Source organism: Sebastes fasciatus, chromosome 2, assembly GCF_043250625.1.
Source record: "Sebastes fasciatus isolate fSebFas1 chromosome 2, fSebFas1.pri, whole genome shotgun sequence".
NCBI lineage: Eukaryota > Metazoa > Chordata > Actinopteri > Perciformes > Sebastidae > Sebastes > Sebastes fasciatus.
Genome location: NC_133796.1, coordinates 11,869,557 through 11,891,806, shown reverse-complemented (window position 1 = coordinate 11,891,806; position 22,250 = coordinate 11,869,557). Strand labels below are relative to the sequence as shown.

The 22,250-nt window shown below is 41.7% G+C and overlaps 2 protein-coding genes across 4 annotated transcripts in view; one reads left to right on the top strand and one right to left on the bottom strand.

The window, feature by feature from the left end:
- LOC141752008 (transcription initiation factor TFIID subunit 4) overlaps nt 1–21,688 on the top strand; it is a 95,620-nt gene extending 73,932 nt beyond the window's left edge. For all 3 annotated transcript variants that reach the window (XM_074609735.1, XM_074609744.1, XM_074609752.1), the window contains one exon: nt 19,487–21,688. In XM_074609735.1, coding sequence (XP_074465836.1) covers nt 19,487–19,660 — 174 coding nt within the window. In that variant the 3' untranslated portion in view covers nt 19,661–21,688. The remainder of the gene's footprint in view (nt 1–19,486) is intronic.
- ss18l2 (ss18, like 2) overlaps nt 1–22,250 on the bottom strand; it is a 171,405-nt gene that overhangs the window by 91,686 nt on the left and 57,469 nt on the right. The gene's annotated exons all lie outside the window — the stretch shown is intronic.

The following is a 22,250-nucleotide window of genomic DNA, read 5'->3' as shown; positions in this document are numbered from 1 at the left end:
AACCAGCACTACTACACTACTGTGTCTTCTTTAGAGTCAAAAAGCCTTTTAGTCATTTACCAACGCATTGGACAAAATTCCATTTTGAAGTCAGATTGGCGCTAGATGAGAAGTCAGTGGATCACCAAAGTTATTACAATTCACCCTGAGGGGGACATAAATGTGCACCAAATTCCATGACAATCTTTCCGTCGTCAGTATATTTAACTAGAAACCAAATATGTCAACCTCATGGTGGCGCTGGAGGGAAAGTCAGGAGATCACCATAGTCAGCAGAATTCATCCTCTGGGGTCCATGAATGTCTACAACATTTCATGGCAGTCTATCCAATAGTTATTTCAGTCTGGACCAAAACGGTGGACCGAACAACCAACATTGCCGTCCATAGAAACACATTTTTCTAATAAATGTACTGGGTAGCTTCAAAAACATAGTTCTTTACATCGTAAACATCGTAGTTCTTTAGTTTGACAGATCTATTCAGATATTTAGTGTGCACACAACACACATTTCCACATTGTTTGCCATTTAAATAAAAATATTCATGGACATGAATATGGAATAGATCCAATACTTAGACAGTTCAGCATGTTTGTATTTAAGAGAATCCCTGTTTGTCCCACCGTCTCTGTTCTCATAACCAGTCAGTTTATGTGTGTGTGTGTGTGTGTGTGTGTGTGTGTGTGTGGCCCGGGTTGATGTTTCTCAGGATGTTTCTTGTAAAACAGACATGAGGCGTTAAAAGAATAATTTACTTTCTGACACGTTTGTATCTTGCTCTCTGCACATGAATTGAAAATATGTATAGAACCAGAGAGCAGAAGAGATAATGTAGCCGCCACGGTTGTCTGTTAGTTCTTGAATATATGGTAACTGTCAACTTGACTCAGCATCACAGGCTTTAATGTATTCATTCATGGACAGCGGTTTAAAGAGCCTCTCACACACACGCACGCACACACACATGGGCTGTCCACGTTCCACCACTCATTTAGGTTAAATTTTCGAGTTAGTCACACTTACAGAAATAAGACAGTAATTACACATTCTCAGTGAAGGAGAGAGGACTCCTACGTATACCAATCAGACCTTAAAAAACAATGTAGAATTCACTGGTTGCATAAAGTTTGATTGTACTGTAACTGTGATACATCAGTGGATATTGATGAATTATATTTAGCTGATGGTGCTCCATCTAAATGAATACATCAATCTGCATCGCTACAATACATCTCAAGTCAGCCTGAAGAGAGGAAACAGTACGCACTTACATGAAAGCCTTAAAAATAACAAGTCCCGGATCAGCTCATGGTCCATACAGTGGGTTTTAGCCTAGAGCTCTGACTAACACTAAGGGCTCAGTATAAGCTAAAAAAAACAAAAAAAATCCATCATGACCATAAATTTGGTAAATTATTTTAAATGTAGTTGATGCAACCCATTTTTGATGATTCATTTTTGAAAATTCCTAAATATTTACATATGTACGTAAATGTACACATTAGTGTTAACACTGTAATCTCCCTATTTAGATAACAACACCCTATATAATCCATATTCATGGCAAAGTAGAGATCCCCCCTCGTTTCTGCCTTTAAAACTTTGCCCTGAAATAATGGTTAAATATACAGTTTTGACAACAAAGTTGAGCCCCAGGCACTTTAAAGATACCCATCTTAAAGAAATTAATTACCTCCCTTGTTAATCTTGATATAATTAAATTTCTGAAGAATGAAATTTGCTGCCTTTTTCCCCTCACTCCGCCTCGCTGCTATGGAGGCGAGCTGATAATGGCTGGCTCTCTAGCTAGCCTGCTGGCCAGGGACGTGGGGACAGCCTAACATCCTGGGCCCCATGCTGTGCTACACCGCGCTGTGCAAACCCACTCTCCTCATCCTACGCCTTCACCACTCAGGGATAGGCAGAGGAAAACGCCTCAATCGCTGCTTTGCCATTCGGCGCCTGCTTGTGTTTCCTCCATCCTGGAGGAGATGGAAACTCTGGGCTTCCAAATTCTTAACGTGTGGTAATGTTGTTGAACGACTCGAGAGTTTTAGAGCGCGGGCGCTTCTAATGAAGTCGTCAACACGGAGCCTCTGAAACTTACATGGTGGAGCCCTGGAGAGCCCGGAGAGTTCTTTCTGTTATGGCTCACTTAAGAAACTCCTGTGTCTTTGTGTGACTTACTGTCGTTTTTTATAGGACCTCCTGCGATGCTGTTGGATTTAACCCTGATTGCTTTGTGCACAACAGCGCCGTGGCATTGCCAGAGAGCATATTGCCAGCGTTTTCTTGTCGCTATGTATTTAAGTTTGTTTTCCTTTGACTATAAGTTTTATGTCAGCTCCGTTGTCAGCTGTCAAGGTATTGAGCCCCGGGAAAGAAAGGAGAAAAAGCTGGAAAAGATCTTTCATTAGGTGCTGACAGGGGGGTGAGAGGAGGGGGCAGAAGAATGCCAAGGAGGGCAGAGGGGAGGTGGTAACATGTACGGAGTAGGCAGAATACTACAACTAGATGGCAGAAATGCCAACATAGAGGGTAGTTTGAGTTTCCAGAGTCTGATTCAGGACTTTTCATTGTGGAGGTGAACATTATGCATCCTGTAAGCAGCAGCTTTCTGCTTAAAACTCAATACTAAAGAATGGGGCACCATCTTTACATTCACTGCATCATAGCTTTTCTCTAGCAGTTTGCGTTTTCCATTTTTCTTAATATGTATAATATACACGTACTTTTGCAGTAGTTGATTTTCTTCACGAATTACCTTGTTTTCTTTAATAATGTAAGTAGGAATGTCATTGGTAGTGAACCCATGATATTTCAATATATCTGTACAATGTACAACATCTGTTTAATGGTCATGTATGATAGAAAAACACTGATTGTGTTTCCACATCACAACAGATGACAAAGGAACAGTGTGTCCCATTTAGGGGGATCCATCTATCTAACGCAATTTGCTATTTTTAGGTTGTAGCGGGCTCAGTTTTAAAGCTAGAGTGAAGGAGACTAAATAACGCTCCAAAATTGCGCTAAATTTGGCGAGGAAAAACTGGCATGGCCATTTTCAAAGGGGTCCCTTGACCTCTGACCTCAAGATATATGTGAATGAAAATGGATTCTATGGGACAGCTGTTGTTGCCTCTTGGGCTTTAGTTTGCCATGTTATGATTTGAGCATATTTCTTATGCTAAATGCAGTACCTGTGAGGGTTTATGGACAATATATGTCATTGTTTTGTGTTGTTAATTGATTTCCAATAATAAATATATACATACATTTGCGTAAAATAAGCATATTTGTCCACTCCCATGTTGATAAGAGTATTAAATACTTGACAAATCTCCCTTTAAAGTACATTTTGAACTGATAAAAAATGTGTGATTAATTTGTAATTAATCGTGATTAACTATGGACAATCGTGATTAATCGCGATTAAATATTTGAATCGATTGACTAATAAGTATGTTTTCTTTAGTGTATAATCACCTGAAAATAAGAATCGTTGTGTTTTCGTAACCTTAGGAATGAGCCGTTAATATCTACATACGGATTGGGTCCTCTTCACGGAGCCAGTCGCCATTTTTCTACAGTAGCCCAAAACGGACCAAACACTGGCTCTAGATGGGGCCATTCGTGTTTTCGCGTCGGTCACCGTAGTTCTCCTCCAAGCTTGGCACACGGGAGAAATTTCAGTTAGTTGCAATCTGCAAACTCACCGCTAGATGTCGCCAGATCCTACACACTGCACCTTTAATTTTATGGCAAAAATGTTAATTTCAAATTTTTATTTGTTTTGATAAGACATGGGGACTTTTTGGACTATTAAGGTTAAATTTAGATTATGACTAATGAATATACCAGTATATGTTGACTGTTGACTACTGCTGTTAACTAGCCCCTTTATTCCACTCTAAGCTTTTTACTACAATGCCCAGAAGCACCTTTTTTTCTCTCAGTCTCCCACACACAGAGCCCCTGTTCTGACTCCCAGTTACACTTGAACTACCCCTCTTAACCTAGACCAACAACCAGCTACTTAACTCGACAGACGGCCCATGTAAATGAATTGCTCCAATAACACAGTTCTTATCAGTCCTTTAGTCTAAGCACCATTTATTCTATTGTTTTGTGCTCAAATATTGTTGCGATACAGTGTCCTCTATTTTGTCTTGTAACGGAAAAACAGAACATCTAAAATTAGCTTCAGAAAAAATGGTGAAAGAGAACAAACAAGGCGATCCATTAGCGAGGATGGGTTATTGGCTGGCTTGCCTCTTCTCATGGCGGCCCATTAAAAGTGGTAATGTCTGCCTGCAGCAGTGCCTGGGGAAGAAGAAGGAGGCCATGGAAGGCATATTTCACATGCATCAGACACTGGAATTAAATAGACCAATGTTCCCTAAAAAGACTGAAGTACATCTCTTTCTGATGTGCGTCCCGGGCAAAAATTCATTGATCTTAGAATGTCCCTTGGCAATTATAAAATATTAAATCCAAGTCGCACTTTTCGGCTCGGCGTAATTTTTTTTTTCCTCGCTTTTCACTGCTTTCCATTTGACCAATTTAGAAAAAAAGTTGGAAATGGATGGCCGTGAAAAAAAAGGCGCTGATAATAAAGACTGTGCCCACTTTTAGATATCTTTTGTTATGTTTCTGTATTGTTTTTGCGGACCATCTCAGATCATTAAATGGGATGAGGTCCCAGCAAAGCAGAGAGTGCCTGAAACACGTGTTATTACGGCATCAGAGCCGTGTAAACCACGACCGCAAATGACTGGGATTGAAGCACACAAGGGAGAAAAATACGTATGATATCTTTATTCCTGGGCACAAGGTCTTGTGAGCCGCTGATGCCTGTCTTAGCATTCTGGGGATGACAAATATGTGTCAGCTGCTTTCCATTAGGTCCGTGGCCCCGGTGCTCGCCGCCCTGGCCCCTTTACATCCCTCAGAGATTACACAGGGGTCTACAGTTAATTGCCCGAATCATTAAATTTAAAATATATCTCAATAAATATAATCAGCCAGCTGTTTGACAAGGTACACAGTTCATTAAGTCCCCTTGCTTGTTTGTCGTTTCCCTAATTAAGATTTAGAATCGATCATTGAGTGTGTAATGTACAGTGTAGCTCGGCCTGCGCGGGGACTCTCGCTCCGCTCAGACGAAAAAGGAATGGCATCCGTTTGCTAAAGCTTTACCATTTAGCACACTGACTGCAATGGGAATTAGACATCCTGTGCTAATTAGGGAGGCCAATTAACTGTGAAATTCAGGCATTTTTTGACAAATAATCTCGGCAGAATTCAGACGTCACCACGTACATGAATGTTATCAGTCCTGAATGGAGGGAGGATGACGGCTGTTGGCTCCGGTGCCGTTTTAGACGCTTGCTTGTGCTGCTGAAAATGTGTGTGTGAGCTCCCAGTGGTGTGTTGTTCGTGTCAGTTAGCATGCAGTCTAATCGAATGTCTCCCAAGTTTGTACAATTAAACAATATGTTAGATTTGACGTGACTGTTGTTTAATGTACTAAACCATTGCATGGATACTCTCTGAGATACGGTAGTGTAGTCTGAGAGAAAAAGTATTATAATAAACACAGATTGCTGCTATTTTGCCATACAGTGTCACTAGATCTGGCTCTCATCTGGCCTCTACGCAGCAGAACAACAATGTTGTGGTCGCCCATGTTTGGCAGTAGGGATGTGTACTTGCATGAGGTGATACAGGGGTTATGATTCAATATATCGCGATATTGTAAGCCAGATGTTATATTGCATATTTTGCGTATTTTTAATCTAATTTCAGGAAAACTGTCATAATATAAAGAACACACCACCATATGAATACAATCGGCGTAAAATGTTTTACTTTTTATACAATCAGAACAGTGGGATGGGTATTTGCATGTATCGCAGTACTTGTAACATCCAGCATCATAGCACTACTTTCACATACACTGAGATGGTGCATCTCTTTGCCAATGAAATAAAGTATTGACTGTGTTAATCTTTGCATGTGACCCTTTGATTAAATAAAAGTGTTTTTGAGAATCAGTACAGTATCATAAATCATAATATTGCGATACTCAATATTTTCCTACACCCCTATTTGGCAGGACAGCTGCCCAGCACTTGACCTCTATTCGCTTTTTTCTCCGAAACAAAGAATTGGCATCACCAGAGAACCTCAATGTTTCTGTGTCTCTCATTCCCATTTTGATTCATGATCACATGTATTTTTTAGATTGCATAAATTATGTATTTTTGGGACTAATGAACGCCCTCCACTGATAGAACTTTGGGAGAGTTGTGAATAGCTGGATGTGGTGTTCTGATTACGTGTCATTCTGCAGTTCTGAGCAATAGATGTGGTTTTGGCTTGCCTGGCCTTTTGGAGTGATTTTTATATACACATACAACAAGGTCCAGAGAGCCACAAAATGTAAACATACCTCCTGGGCTGGCCTGTGTCACTACACACTCCTGCTTTGTTGTGTGTCCGTGTATTGAAGTGTGTGCAGTTGTGCGTGTGTGTGGTCTGACTCGTTGACAACTATAAAACAGGCCCCTGCTGACTTTATTACCTGTCGGGCCGATCCCGACTGCTTTGTTCCCGCAATACATGGAAACCGTGCTTGCGTTGGCGCCTCTCTGTTCAGTTGGAGTCTAATAGAAAGGCGCCATTACGCCATTGAAGGCAATGGCCGTGGGTGTGTATGCCGAAGCTGTTTGGATACCAGGCGGCGCCGGAGGTGTGTTTGCTGGGCGCCGGTGGGCAAAGTCCTGCAGCTGCCCGCCTCAGGTGCAGGAAGAATTGAGTGCTTCCTTTTTACAAGATGTGTAATTATTATGGCAGACAAGGGTGTGGATTTAAACCAAGTCAATATGTAGATAAGCGTTCTATACACACACACATACACACACATACACACACACACACCGCAGCTGCCTGGAAAATGATGCTGTTGTATGTGGTATAATAAAGCAGGTTGCCAAAATGCTGTGCAGGTAGGAAGGAAGCCTTCTGGGCCCGTGGAAGAGGAACCTGATGGGAGGAACAAGGCCTCCAGGAAAATGCCAGAAAAACTGTAATGAGGATCTCTTTAGCTGAGTCCAAATTTTGTGATGCTGCCTGCCATTAATACCCCCCCCAACCCACCCACACTACTAATTGACAGTGTGTTATATGATTTTAATTTTGACATTGCAGTGCCAAATGTACCGCAGTATGTGGAATCAGTAGACTTCTGTCTTTCTCATTTTTATCAGCAGAACTAGTAGTAATAATTAGGGCTGTCAAAGTTAACGCGATAATAATGCAAATTTGCTTTAACACCACTAATTTCTTTAACGCATTAACAAAACAAATTTTCAGTTTTTAAAGCTAGAGTGAAGGCACTGGTATCATATAGAAACTAAAAAACCTAAGGCATCCATTGGTACCAACCATGTCATACTAGCTTGTCGGGAAGGAGGTTAAATAACGCTCCAAACTTGCGCTACATTTTGGCGAGGAAAAACTGACATGGTCATTTTCAAAGGTGTCCCTTGACCTCTGACTTCAAGATATGTGAATGAAAATGGGTTCTATGGGTACCCACGAGTCTCCCCTTTACAGACATGCCCACTTTATGATAATCACATGCAGTTTGGGGCAAGTCATAGACAAGTCAGCACACTGACACACTGACAGCTGTTGTTGCCTGTGGGGCTGCAGTTTGCCATGTTATGATTTGAGCATATGTTTTATGCTAAATTCAGTACCTGTGAGGGTTTCTGGACAATATTTGTCATTTTTTTGTGTTGTTAATTGATTTCCAACAATAAATATATACATACATTTGCTTAAAGCAAGCATATGTGTCCACTCCCGTGTTGATAAGAGTATTAAATACTCCCTTTCAGGTATATTTTTAACAGATAAATAATGCGTGATTAATTTGCGATTATATGGAGAATCATGCACGTTATCGCGATTTAACTATTTGAATTGATTGCCAGCCCTAGTAATAATATAAGTAGTATATTATATATGTTATTACAGTATATATTGAAGTTGACATACCCAAATGCCCCAAATGGTAAATGGAAACATTTATTTCTGAGTAGCTATCAGCCTCGCACCCTGACAGCTTGGTGGATTAAAAACATTGACACTGGGGGTCACAAATGTTCACAGAGGCTCTCTATTTAAAACAAAAAAAATCCTCCAGTAAAGTTTCGGTTCGTCTTTTCTGGGCCATCTATATAAAACATGAAGCTCTGCTCTTTCCCCAGAAGAGCCTGGATTTTAATCAGACCTGCTCTTCAGACAGCCGTTTCCCTGCCTCATATACTTAGCGGGCGTCACATCAGGTGCATGGGGACCAGTGACAGCGGCGCCGGAACGGAGCCTGTGATGGCTAAATGATGTCAAAAATGGCCCCATTTGTGTCAATTTGAGATCAAGGACCAATTCGTAGTGTGAACCCTCCGCTGTAAATGTGCTTCCTTATCTCCTCCATCTGCATATTCTACTGTGGCCCCCTCGGTGCGTTCCTCTCCTTGTAAGTGAAATGTGTCACCGCTCATATGAGGATTTATGTGAAGGCTGACAGTTCGGCACACAGCACATATCTGCGGAGCGGCGGGATACGCTCCGCGCTGCCTTTTCGGTCTCCTATCTCATTCTCGAGTCAGTCTGTTAGTGCTGGGATTCTGTGTTATTCAGTGCTATTTTGCTAGCCTACTCTTTTCCCCTAATTAGGCCATTTGCAGGATGCGTCCCCCCCTTAGTGTGGTCATTTAGGTTCGATATACCACTCTGAACTGATAGGCTTTTGTTAACTGGTTGTTCCTATTTGGAACGTTTCGCAAAGACATCAAAGGGCGGACCACGAGCCTCATTTGGCAACTTCTCCCAGCTATCCATCGGCGGCTGCAAAAACACCCCGGTGCCTCGATTATTAACTCAGTCACCACCCTCTCATTCAACTTGAATTAAAAATTAAAAAGCGGCAGAAAATGACAGCGCCACACCATTGAAAGTAAAGTGTGCAAAACCAACAAGGGCTCATTAGCGAATAGTTCTGAAGACAAGCATTCTGACTTGAGACTCATTACACTTCTCCTATTTTAACTCTAATTGGGTTCATTTTATATATGAAACGCCTTGAATATTTAATGTTGGGAAAAGTTCTACTTCTGATACTTTATGTAGCCAAAGATACTTGGCCTGCGTTAATTGTCCAGCTTATCAGGCACGCTGTTAGCCATTTCCCAGCTGCTTTATTTTGCTCACTCCATAGAAAACACCAGAGAGGAAAGACATTGAACGCATCGTTTGGTGGATTATTGATTGGATCCTGATCTGCAGACAAATAAAGCTGATTTATGAATCACAACAACAAAAGCATTATCTGCATTGTTGTTATAGTAGCTGTTGTTGTACTATTATGTAGACAATAGGACTTTTATTCATATAATAACTATTATATGAATAAAATGTAACAATCCTATATGGTGTTGCCGACTGAAGTTGCAAAGACCCAGCTAAAAAAAAAGCCTTTGTAGTATTTAAGAAGTTGTTCAGCTAGCCAGGCTGAGAGCATTTTAATTAAACAGATTAAAAACAATGTTATGGTTTCCTCATCTGGTTGCCTTCACACAATCTTTTGTTTCTCTCAGGTTGAAAAGAAAGAAAGAGAGAGAAAGAGGGGGGAGAAAAAGCCAACGTTGTGTTTCCAGGCAGGAAAGTTTGAAGTTCTTTGTTTGGAAGCGAGGTTCCGGGTGCAGCGCACTGTTTAGCTCGGTGACCCTGTGACTGTCTTCTGAGGAATTGTATGAGCAGCCCTGCAGAAAAGTGCTCCGGGGTCGGCTTTCATCTTAGCGGTAACCTGTGGACTTTGAAACTCAGGGCGATGGAATTGCAGCTTTGTCAGTACACTACTAATTAGAAAATTCCTGACCTCGAGCAAGATGTTTTAATTATGTGTTGTGTCAACGAGTTTGCAGATTTAATCCACCGTTGATACACACTCAAGTGTGCAAACTGTGTCGCACATTGTAGTAGATCAAGTGTAATGGTGAAGGGGCTTTTTTTTTTTTTTTTTTGCTCCCATCTTTTCTCTGCCCCGTGTAACCTTACGCCTTTCCTGCACCGCGATTGTTAAGAGCCATCACATGCTTAAGTAGCCAAATTAGACGTGGAGTTAATGTGTTAGTTCGTGAAAAAAGCTGGTCTGCTTTGCCTCGGTTTGTGGGAGGCTGAACAATGTGACAGTATTGTGCTGGGTGTGAGCTCTCTGTTGCAGTGAGTCAGTGTGAGGGAAGGCAGGAAGGGGTTAAACAGAAATTGAGCGGGGATGCTGGGGGCAGCAGTGCTGCAGAACATAGCAGTGTTCGTGCGAAGGCAAGTCATTTCCCGAAACACTGCAGACACATGGCCTGCGGCGCTCTAAAACCTTTGGAGACCAAAATGGCTTGCAGGAGTTAGAAGTAATAAGGTGTTTTTTTGCCTTCTTTCTCCTTGACTGAAATTCTGCACGGTTGCTATGCATTGCCATGGAGCTGTGTAGCTGTTTTTATGGTTTATGTGGGTATTAAGATGCTCTGCAACTGGCCATTTTTGAGATTTGTTGTTCTTTAGCTGTGAAGCAAATGGAAGTTGTTTGTTTTGAAAGTAATTCTCTCATTTTTTTTTGCCGTGATCAGAATGCTAGACCTCACCTCTTATCCCTTTTGTATTCCCCCTTTATTCTTTCTGCTGTTCACAAAATGACAAATTAACAGAAGCACGTATGACACGAGAAAAAACAGATAAAGCTAATCTGTTTCCCTCTGCTCCAGTTTTTTTAACTGACAATGGCAGCCTCTTGTTTAGGCTTTTCACAGAAAAGGAACCTGTGATGCTAACAAAGGCCGTCTGTGTCGGTGCATGAACATAAAGCTGCGGTATTAGTCCATCCTGACCTCTCTGATTATCAGCGGGCTGAACCAAAACCCCTTTTCATCCTCTCCCCTGGTTCTGTTAATCTTGGCTGCCTTGTCTGCTTCAAAGAGCGGCTCCAGCATATAATCTGGGTATGTACATCTGTGAATTATTATTCTAATTCTTTATACGTTTATTAGAGCTGAATAAACTCCACATCAAATACATCACTCGGGCAATGTCAGAGAGCCCGGGGCGAATCAGCCGACATCTGTTAACTCTTTCAAAATGGCCTCATCCAGCATGTCTGTGGGCGTAGAGGAGCGAGAGAAAGGGAGAGGCGAGAGAGGGAGAGAGAGAAAGTCTCTGTTGCTGATTAATGGCGGCCGTAGGAGAGGCGTTTTCAGGCCGAGTGTGGAGATGAAGCGGGGCTGCACTCCCACGGCTGGGCTCCGCGCTGTAAACACTGTGAGGGGACGAGGCAGCGTTCCCCGACTGAAATGCGGCGTGGAGGAGAACATGTGGGAAAGCTTTGCTCCCTGGCACAGAGTCAGTCAGTCAGTCAGTCAGTCAGTCAGTCACAGTCGCAGTCAGTAAATTAGTCAGCCAGTCAGTGAGTCAGTCAGGCCCTCAGCCAGCCAGTTCTTCAGTTAGTCCGTCAGTCAGCAAATCAGGGAGTCCTTCAGTCAGCCAGCATGGGTAACAACTAGTTTGTCAGTCAGTCAGATACTCCTGAAGGTTCTTATTAAATAGCCTTGTTGAATACTCAATTCTGATTGGTCAATCACAGCGTCCTACGGTCTGTTATTTCTTTATAGCAGACCGTTGCTATGTATAACAGACCGTTGCTATGGGCACAGTTCTGATCTTGGACACTAACGTGCCGTTTTTGTGTCAAATTATTGATTTCTCACGTAAGTAGCCGTGTATTAAGCAGGATAATGTACAGCTAGCGGGTCACTGTTGTGAAATAAACCCCTTCAGGACAATGCAAGACTTTGCGTCGGGGTTTATTTCACAACAATGACCATCTCGCCGTACATTATCTCTTACTTAGCAAATACAAGTGGACCACCAAATCATTACGCAAAAGTCATCAGTATTTGACTGATGACTGGCTGCTGCTAATTTCCACCCTGGCTTCAACTTTTGAAAAAAAAAGTACACCACCTGGCTCAGCTTTTGCTTCACTTCTTTGTTTAGCTTGTCAACAGTCTGTCTCTGTTGCGCTATATATGGCCTCCCCGCCTGGAGCGTAGACATCAGAGTTTAAACGGATTTTTCAGCATCAAAGTAATAACAACAAAAGAGTAATGTTGCATCATGAACAGCTTATCTATTTCTCAACCAACATGGGGCTAGTCTTTATCCTTCAATGAGAATGCTGAGCAATGTTGTCCCTCCCCTAGTTTTAGTTAACACAGTACGTTAGCCGGGATGTCGACACATACCGGTACATAAAGTACACGTGTGTGTGTGTGTGTTCTCTCACCATGCAGCCTGTCTGCAACTTCTCCTGAAGTGAGGAGTGGAGTGCTGAGACAGCAAGTTGGCCTGTGCGCGGCCGAGCAGCTCTGTGTGCCTGGCAAAGTGGGCCATTAACCCACCGCCCTAAGGTGTGACCTGGGCCAAATCCAATATTGGCTCCGGCATCAAGGCACAGGTGCCACTCAGGGTTCAAAGCCACAGATCAGCAAGAACCCCACCGCCGCCCCTGCCCCTGCCCCCAACCCCCTCTCCCTTCTCAAACAATAAAGGACTGAATGTAAATTCCTCAAGACACCTACAAGCATCGCTGCTGCCGCTGCACAATTGGAGACGGAGTCAAAAGCAGAGAGACGGTGTGAAAGAGAGAGAGAGGGCGAAAACATACATTATTAATCAAAAGTAAATTTAGCAAAACGGGAATTCATTTTAGGCCCCTCGAACTTGAGGTGAATGTTGCTGGTCATCGAACATGAACATGAAAGTGTGACCTGCTGACTTTGTCCTTCTAATAGGAAATCCAGATTTTCTCTGTACCTCTGAGTACCGTAGACATATTAAACATTGAATGAGGTGTCTAAACATAGGGGCCCAGTCATTCCAATAACACATAATAACAGTTTCAAATTGCAATTATTCAAAGAGCAACTCGAGGGATACACCAATTTGACTTTTTCAGTCCCAATACCGATAGCAATACCTGGGCTTTGGTTATCAGCCGATACCGAGTACCGATGCAATACCACTGTTTAATTAATAAGCTGTACGCCTCACTGTGTCAAAGTGACTGGGATCATTCTTTTCAGTGTAAGGCAACATCAAGCTTGACTTAAACTTGCATTCCTAACTTAGTAAAAAAAAAATGAATACATAGAAATAAATCGTACTCCAGCAACTTGGTAAAAAATCTTCAGAATTAACAGGAATTATTATTCAAGTGTAAACCTGTTTAGTGCAGCAACAAATTGGTCAAAAGTTACACTGGAATTCAAAATTCAGTATATAATGTATACAGTATACTGTATAAACATATAATTGAATTTAATAGATTGACCCCACTGTCACGATACCCAATCTAGCTATTTGAGTCAGTATCTGCCCGATATCTGATCTAGTATCGGTATCAGTGCATCAGTGCCATCAGACAGACTTATCCGATGGGGAACTGAAGCCGTTCTATCGATCTGTGCTTTCGTCAAATCCACCACACACTTGTAATTTTACCTCACAGAACACGGATGTTGCTGGTCTAGCGCTGCCTCGATCGGTTAGTTTGTTTGTGCTATTGTGTGACTTTGGTGAATCCAAACTAATCAAAGTCACACAATAATACAAATAAACTAACCAATTGAGGCAGCGCTAGACCAGCAACCCCCGTGTTCCCTGTGAGGTAAAATTACAGTTTTTTTCAATGGAGTCTGGTTGCTTTGGCGAGAGCATAGATAACAGCTTCAGTTCCCCATCAGAAACACAGACTGTATCGCTGTCTCACAGCAAGGTAAACCGGCAAAAATATTGTAAATATAGCGTAGACTTAAACTGATATTGATTTTTTTAAGGTGAGCCTTTCGTTTTGGTATCTAAAATACGTTTTCCTGCCGGCCCAGTCCGCAGCAATACATTGCTTTCATGCGGTAACTGCTGTCTGTTTCTCTAAACTGGGGGCGTACCAGCCGTCATCTACTGGAGGTAATACATTTACTATGGATAAGTTCCTCAAACAACCTCACTTCGAAACACCTGAACTATCCCTTTAAAGTCACTTCTCTTGACACATGGTTTGAGCTTTTATAGATCTTTATTGATAAATCTTAATTATTGAAATTCCAGTAGTTTATTTGCCTGATTCCCGTGTCAGAATGGGCATTTGGGGCATTTGTCATGTATTTCTGTGTTTCCCTGTAGTCTGTCGTACTGCAGTCTATTATACTAATTGTCAGCTACACAAACCCACTCAGGCTCTCTCTTTGTGGATGAACATGTGTGTGTGTGTGTGTGTGTGTGTGTGTGTGTGTGTGAGAAACCATGGAAGGGTGAAATGGTGTAAAGTAATGTGTCTGGCCTGTTGGCACGTTGTCATGTATGTCAACAGAATATGGCTGAAGACCAGAGCCAGCAAAGAGGCCTTATTACAGACGAGCTCCTCCTCTCCTCTCCTCTCCTCTCCTCTCCTCTCCTCTCCTCTCCTCTCCTCTCCTCTCCTCTCCTCTCCTCTCCTCTCCTCTCCTCTCCTCTCCTCTCCTCTCCTCGGGTTCTATGCTCTCTCTCTCTCTCTCTCTCTCTCTCTCTCTCTCTCTCTCTCTCTCTCTCTCTCTCTCTCTCTCTCTCTCTCTGTGTTTTTCTCTCTGTCCCCAGCTCCAAACAAGTCAAATGTCTGAAGAGATGTATCGAAGTATCCCTGCGCGTTCTGTACGATGGATATGTCATATGACATAATGCCTCCGAGCGCCCATCACAGATAAAATGACAGATGCTGTTTTTTGCCTCATGGATCTTTCTTGGCCAAGCTGATTTTGAGACTTTCAGTTTTTCTCTCCCCCTCTCTCTCTCTCTCTCTCTCTGTGCCTCTGCTCTCTTGCTTCTTCCTCTTCTTCTCACTTTTTTCTTTTCATCCACTGTGACCTTACAAAGCCTGCCGTTTTGTTTTTCATTGAATTTCAGACACAATTACTGTGTAATTGCCGGCGACAGGGAAAGCGTGGTTGTTGATGTCTCCCTCTCCTTTTTAACTGACACTCAGCCATCTGCTTTGTTTAGCGTCGGTGTTTACCCCTCCCATCCCCGCTCCCTCCTCCACAACATGATTTCCTGCGTGTGCTGGCGAGAGGGATTGGTCTCCATAGATACCGACAACAACATACCCGTGTTTGGGTTGCTGGCATGTAGAGGGCATATAAAGACGGAGGGGAGAGGAGAGGCTGCGTTGAGTGAATTCCTGGACGAGCGCTGACCTTTCTGCCTGTATTTGGATCACTTGAGGCTGCCCCTGTCCCTGAAGGGAATGAGGCATTCTGGGAGCTGTGGCACACTACCTGACCAGCGATATCTGGCTATACTCACTGTCTTTCTCCTACCCGTCATCAACCACTGCGGCGACGGCACCACCCCAGCACCGACTGCCTGTGGCTACTGCTGCCCATCCGTCCAGGTGGATGGATGGCTTTGATTGGTAGAATCTGTGGCCCCGTCGCCGAGCTGACTTGTGAGTGGCAGTAATTGGCATGGCAGTAGGCAGGCCCATCTTTCACATGTGGTCAGCCATGATTGACCTGATTAGGCTGGGGTCGCTCCCCAAAGTGAGGGTCTGGTGTGCCCCAAGGGGGGTGGCGGGGAGCTGGCTTTACCCACTTGTGCTTCAACCCACGTTGCTCCCAGCATATGAGCATTACTGACCAGAGACCAGTGCCGGACAGGGATAATAATTCATGCCTGGAATCTAACATCAGCCATGCAGGCCGATCTCCACACATTCAAAACAGACCACATATACTGTAACACATCTTTTAGTTTTATCACTACACACAAAAACTGCTTCAACAAACATTGTTAATAGTTAAAAACAGCCAAGTGTCTTTAGTTTCATTAGTTACTCAGTTGCATTTCCATAATAAGTCTACAGGAATTAATTAGATTTCGAGTGTTTGTTTTGCACCTGGCATTTCCTCACAGCTCTGACTGGACTGGTAGGTCTGAGTAACTGGAGGTACTTCCAGCTGACAGAAAAGAATAGATATGTCTTTATTTTCTGGATTATTTCCAAGAATACACACATCTCCTGCTTTCCCACAAGTTTTGTTATCATTTATTAGTTTTTAAAAACACAGAATCAACTCGGGGAGGGTAGTTGTGACATTATAACGTGCTGAGGGCGGCCCTGCTAGCATGTTATTTTTAGGTGCGACCAGCAGCGTATCAGTCTGTCGGTCGGTTGGTCAGCCGGTCCACAAACATTTCCCCAAGCTTTTGCGGCCACAGTTTTTGCCCTAGGAGGCTAAAATTTAGCATGGAGGTCATGTGTGTGGGTTTGAAGGTGTGTGTTTGTGTGTGGGGGTGTAGCAGTGACCAAACGATGATTTATGAGAATCATTAAGTCTGAACTAATTTTAAAATATATATTACACCTAGCAAAGTGAAATCTTATACTTACACTTAAATTGAAGCGTTATTGACGTTACAGAGTTGACACATAAAATTAATTTTACTTGGGAAAATCACTCGTATTAACATAATCTGCCAACAAGAATCTATGTGACTAGGTGTACAGTGAAAAAAAAAAACACTGGTCTAACACTGCTGACCAATCAGCTGGCCAGGCTACCGTAATTCTCCCAGTGCTCTCATGGCCAGTCTGAGTCTGCCAGAGATGGTTGATGTTGTTTGGGGCTAAGTTGGCGGGAACAATGGCCTGGCTCCCCTCACTCATCATCATCCAGCGTCCAGGGGTCAGAGAGTGTACTGAGGGGAAATTTGAGACAAAACACCGTCATACAGTGTACACAAAGACAAGCACACGAGGGGGCGGTGCTGGAGGGACTTTGGTTTGGTTCTTGTAAATCCATACCCGTCATATGTTTGCAATTAAGGCCTGTCTGTACTGTGTGTTTACAGAGTGGTGCAATCAATGTAATTGTGAGAGGGTGTTCCTGACTGAAACGTCTGTCTTATTTCTCTCTGCCTGGGTTCAAGTGTGGGCACTTGCTGGATTTGTTTCCCAGTGTTTCTCATTTCCAAATGTAAATGCATCCCTTGATTTGTATCAGCCTCTGTATACACTCCCTTTTTAGTCCTTCTCATTTTTCCTGGATCAAATACAAACAACGAGGGCTCCATTTCAGAGCGGGACGTCGGCTCAGATCTACGTCAGCGGCGTTGTTCATTTAGAGGGGAAATCTGTTCGTATTCGGGGCGACGTAAAGAGCCGTAAAATAAAAATGATCGTTTCCTTTGCCGTCGGAGCACGTTGCCAATGTTTTTCTCGGCTTCAGCTAGTTTGAAGAAAAAAAAATCTCCAAACGCTCCGCTGCACCTGAAGATCTGGTTGTTATTACTGCATCTGTTTGATCTCATTCATGCTCTGTGAGAGGGATTACTTTTCTTAATTGGAGGTGTATACTTTGTTAGAGACCACAGCATTCCTTACTATTGATACTGTCAATGTGTTAGCCATTCAACAACGATTACTTCATTTATGGGAAATGGGAAACATAGTATTGCTGCTTACTTCTGAACAGTTTCTATGTTTCACCATGGAAACTATCCCTTCGGCTGCGTCACAAAGATCTTTTCCTTCACTAGAGGCAAACTGAGGACAAACCGCCTGAAAGAGAAAGTGCAAAACACACATCTGTAAAGGGAGAAGATAAAGTGAACAAACCTAAACAGTCAAAAAAATTTTTTTAATGAAAAGCATAATCATTTTATTTTCACCTAAAAACTCATCTGCACAAAAAAAGCTTGATACAGAAAGGAACTTCCTCGATGAGGTCGGTACACTCAAGCAATTGGATTGCAGTGTGTGTTGCTGAAGGTCACTATAGCAGCGTTGATGTCCGCTGTTGATTAATATCAAGCACCTTCTCGTGCTGAAAGCTCAGAGCTGGAATATTCCCTCCCGTCCCCTGATTAGTTTCAGGGTTCCTACACAGCTTTGGAAGAGTGTAATTCTTCCATGTCTATGATAATTAGCACTAAATACAAAGTACAGCTGAGGCGGATGGGAATGTGATTAGTTTTGCAGATGTTTGGTCGTTAATCAAATTGAGGATTTGACCTGTTGGTGGCGCCAGATGAAAAGTTAAGGGGTCTCCAAATTTATTACAGTTCATACAAAGGGGAACATGAATGTCTGTCCAGTGTTTCATGAGAATCCATCCAATACACCTCTAGGCATTTCACTCTGAACTACAAATGTCAACCTCATGGTGGAGCTAGCTAGAGGAAAAGTCAGGTGATCACAAAGGTCGTTCAGATTCATCCTCTGGGGAACATGAATGTCTGTAGGCCACAAAATTTCATGGCAATCCATCCAATGTTCTGCCGCTAGGATAGCTAATTATTGCTAGGTCCCATTATTAGGGGTGTAAGAAAATACTGATACTCGAGTATTGCGATATCATGTTTTGTGATACTGTATCGATTATCCAAAACACTGTATTGATTTTTAATTAACCTTTTAAAAATCCAATGGTCCGCCGTCGGGCCTGGCCGCTATTTGATCTTTTGGAGGTTGTAGTGGGCTCAGTTTTAAAGATAAAATTGATTAAAAAATAAAAAGTAAAGCGCATCGAAGTTAGGCGAAATATCAGTGAGGAAAAATTGGCATGGCCATTTTCAAAAAATTAAAAAATGGGTTCTATTGGTACCCACAAGTTTTTTTTGCCTATTCTAAAAATGTTGTGTATTTCTGGTGTTTTCTTTATACTATGACAGTTTTTCTAAAATAGGATTTAAAAGAATTGCAGTATATCGCAATATACTGAATCGTTACCCCTGTATCATGATACGTATCGTATCGCCAGATTTTTACCAATACACAGCCCTACCCATTATATATGATTAGAAATGTTATCATTTCTGTAACAACATAATGTTTTTATTCTAATGTGCATGACCTCTTAGCTCTTTAAGGCTGATAAAAGCCCATCCTGTGATTTCCAAATGCCACATCAGTGACAAAAGATGCCTTCTTTCCTTCCTCCCTGAAAAAAGTAAACATTTGCAAATCCATGATGCCATTTTTCAAAATTGTATTTAGCAGGAATCTTTGCTGCTGTGTTTCTGCACTTCATTTCCTGGAGATTTCTTGTCAGTTAACCAGTTTTGAGTCTTTTCCCTTGAACATTTTGTCGATGCAGTTTCAGTTTTTAGAAATGGTGCCTTTTCTGTTCATAAGCTCAGCAATTGAAAATCTCACTGTTCATGATAGCTACCAGGGTTTTCTGTATATACTGAATATAGGTTGAATCATTGTCATATTATATTTAAAGGCAATATTAATCCTTAAAACCCATGTGTAGGAATGTAAAATGTTAAGGAACCAGTGTGAAGTCCTCCCTTCTCACCCTTTGACCCCTCCCTTGTCTCCAGGTTTCAGGCAGCTCGGCGGGCTCCCCGGCCAGCTCCTCCGCCCCGTCCACCTCATCGCGCCAGTACACGCGGCAACGCATCACTCGCGTCAACCTCAGGGACTTAATTTTCTACATGGAGCAGGAGAGAGAGACCGCCCACTCCCTCCTCCTTTACCGTGCCCTGCTCAAGTAGCCTCCGCTCCGCTCAGCGCCCGCCTCGACCTCCTCCTCCTTCCCAGCCACGTGCCTTCAGATCAGGTCTAATGTTTCAGCTTTGTGTCTCCATTATGTACTGTAGTGACGTTTTGATGTAGCTTTTAATAAGAAGAGAGAAAGAGAGAAGAGAGGAAAAACAAAACAAAAATTAAACTGTTGTTCCGTGTCTTCTCCGTTTTAGATTCATGGTGTGTAGTTAGATCGTTGAGTTTAAAGGCCATATCAGATTCTTTGTGTTGACGTTGAATTTGTTAAAGGAACAAAGTGTATTTTGTGACCCAGAACTGGTTCCATGTATGTCGGGTAACTATTTATTCGACGTCGTCGGCAGTAGCTTCAATGAACCACCTCAGAGTAAGACAGTTATGTTCGCACCTCGATGCAGCCTACGATATTCTCCGCGAGCTATTTGTTGAACATAGTTCAATGAATGTAGTTTATTAGTTGAACTCAATAATAAATGAGAGACTTTATTGATTTCTATACCGAGACATCGTTTTCAAACATTAGGATTCCAAATAACAGCATCACGATCAATCTCCTTACTGTATGTGTAAATAGTTCGTATTGAATTATTTTACAGCATGTATATTTTTATCACACGTGAGCTTTGTAGGAAAAGGAAATAACCCGTGTGTCAATATAATGAGACCTGATGTTTTGTGATTTGAATGAGTCAGAATTAGACAATTTATTCTGTTCACCTGTAGAGTATTTGTAATAAGATGGAGTCCCCATGAGCTTTCTGCAAAGGTCGTTAAACTAAATTAGAGTCGCACTAAGACGCCAGTTTCTGATTGGTCACCCGTGTCAGTATTTTTTATTTTACCCACACATAATGTGAACATTGTTTTTATGACTTGATGTTGTGTACTATCATGCTCACTTCTTCAAGAACTTACCTGTTAGGAAGGTAAGTTTTGGTTAATATTGTAGGCGGGGTGACTGGGGAGAGTGAGACCTCGGATCAAAACAGACATTCCTTTATCTTCTCCTCTCGCTGTCCCATCTGCACATTAATGGCAAAAAAATTACATTTCAGCTACCCACCTACTTTGGTAATGACTGAACGACAAAAGCACTTATACCTGTTTGTATTTTGATCCCAAATTGAATATCGCAGCTGTAAAGTTAAACTGTAGAAGGAATCAGTTGATTTCAACCTAAAATTGATTTCTACTTTTTCCCCATTTTGTTTATTTTACTGACTGAATATAGGAATGGGACAAAACGCCTGCTTCTTACATTGTATTGCATTGTCGCCTTGTTATTTTAATTTTTTTTTTTTTTTACAAATCCTTATTGTATAATGTAATATTGTCCATTATGTATTTTTTTCTATTTAACTAAATATCTTGGCCTCTATGCAGCTTTTCTTGTCATATTGAAATTTATTTAAATATTGGTGACATTTGAAACAATTGTTGTGCGTTGTACATTTTGACAGAACTTTTTTTATATCTATTTTACCTGACAACTGAAAGCTGTCACTGTATTATAGCAAAGAAATGACTCTTTTAAGTAGTAAACAGTATTGCCAACTTCTGTCAAAAGACAGTTATTTTTTAACAATTAATATATTTTCTTTTCTTTTCTTTTCTTTTTAATTGGCTTTTAAGCTTAACACATTTTCATAAATTTTATCTCCAAAATACCATGTTTTAAAGACAAGCACAACAATAGCTATTGTGGTGATTTCCGATGATTTTATTAGTGATTTCTATGGTTTCTGGTGGGTTCACAGGAGGACATTTCTACTACTACTTCAGCTTTTTAGCCAAAATAATAGGACAATATTACTGATGTAAACAGAGGGGGGAAATAACATTTCAATGTATGGATGATTTGTAAATATTGTTTACAAAACTATGTGTTTATTAGAACCACGTTATTTTTGGTAAACTCTTGTACATATCTTGAAAATTTCCTGTTTGTGTGAAAAAACAATACTTATGTATTTGTACCTATTTTGTAAAGGAATAAATACGCTGTTTACTAAACTGAGCAGATGCTGACTTTGTCTATTTCTTCTTTTTTTTTACTCTAACAGCATACACATTACTGTGGGAGTCTCAACGGTAATAAAGAAAATGTAAATTTTACTCAAAAATGACTCAATAACTAAGCAATATGTTTCCCTCTGTTCATTCCTCACTCTTGGAAAGGAAAAAAAATAAGCTGTTATGTTTTTGCAAGACAGTTTTACTTAAGTCAACTACTAATTTCAGCCTGCTTCATTTCCATTTCTAACATTGCACATGCTAAGTACAAACTGAGTCAAGCGCTGCTGCTCAACTATGAAAAGTCCCTCTAGGTTTCTGCTGCTAATTAAGCAGAAGCATTTTTGAAAAGACCAAACTGTTTAACTCAGTGTAAAATATTGGAGTTTGGGAGCATATTGTTTTTTTCAAGATCTCGGCCTATTCCTCGGTCCCACTGGAGCCGCAGACGGCTGATCTGGATTCAGTCTCGAAGACGACCTTCCCGCTTCGCTAAAAATCAACGGGGATTCCATGTGTGCTTGTGTAAAGTAGATGGGGGGATTCATCAGGTTTCATCAGTTCAAT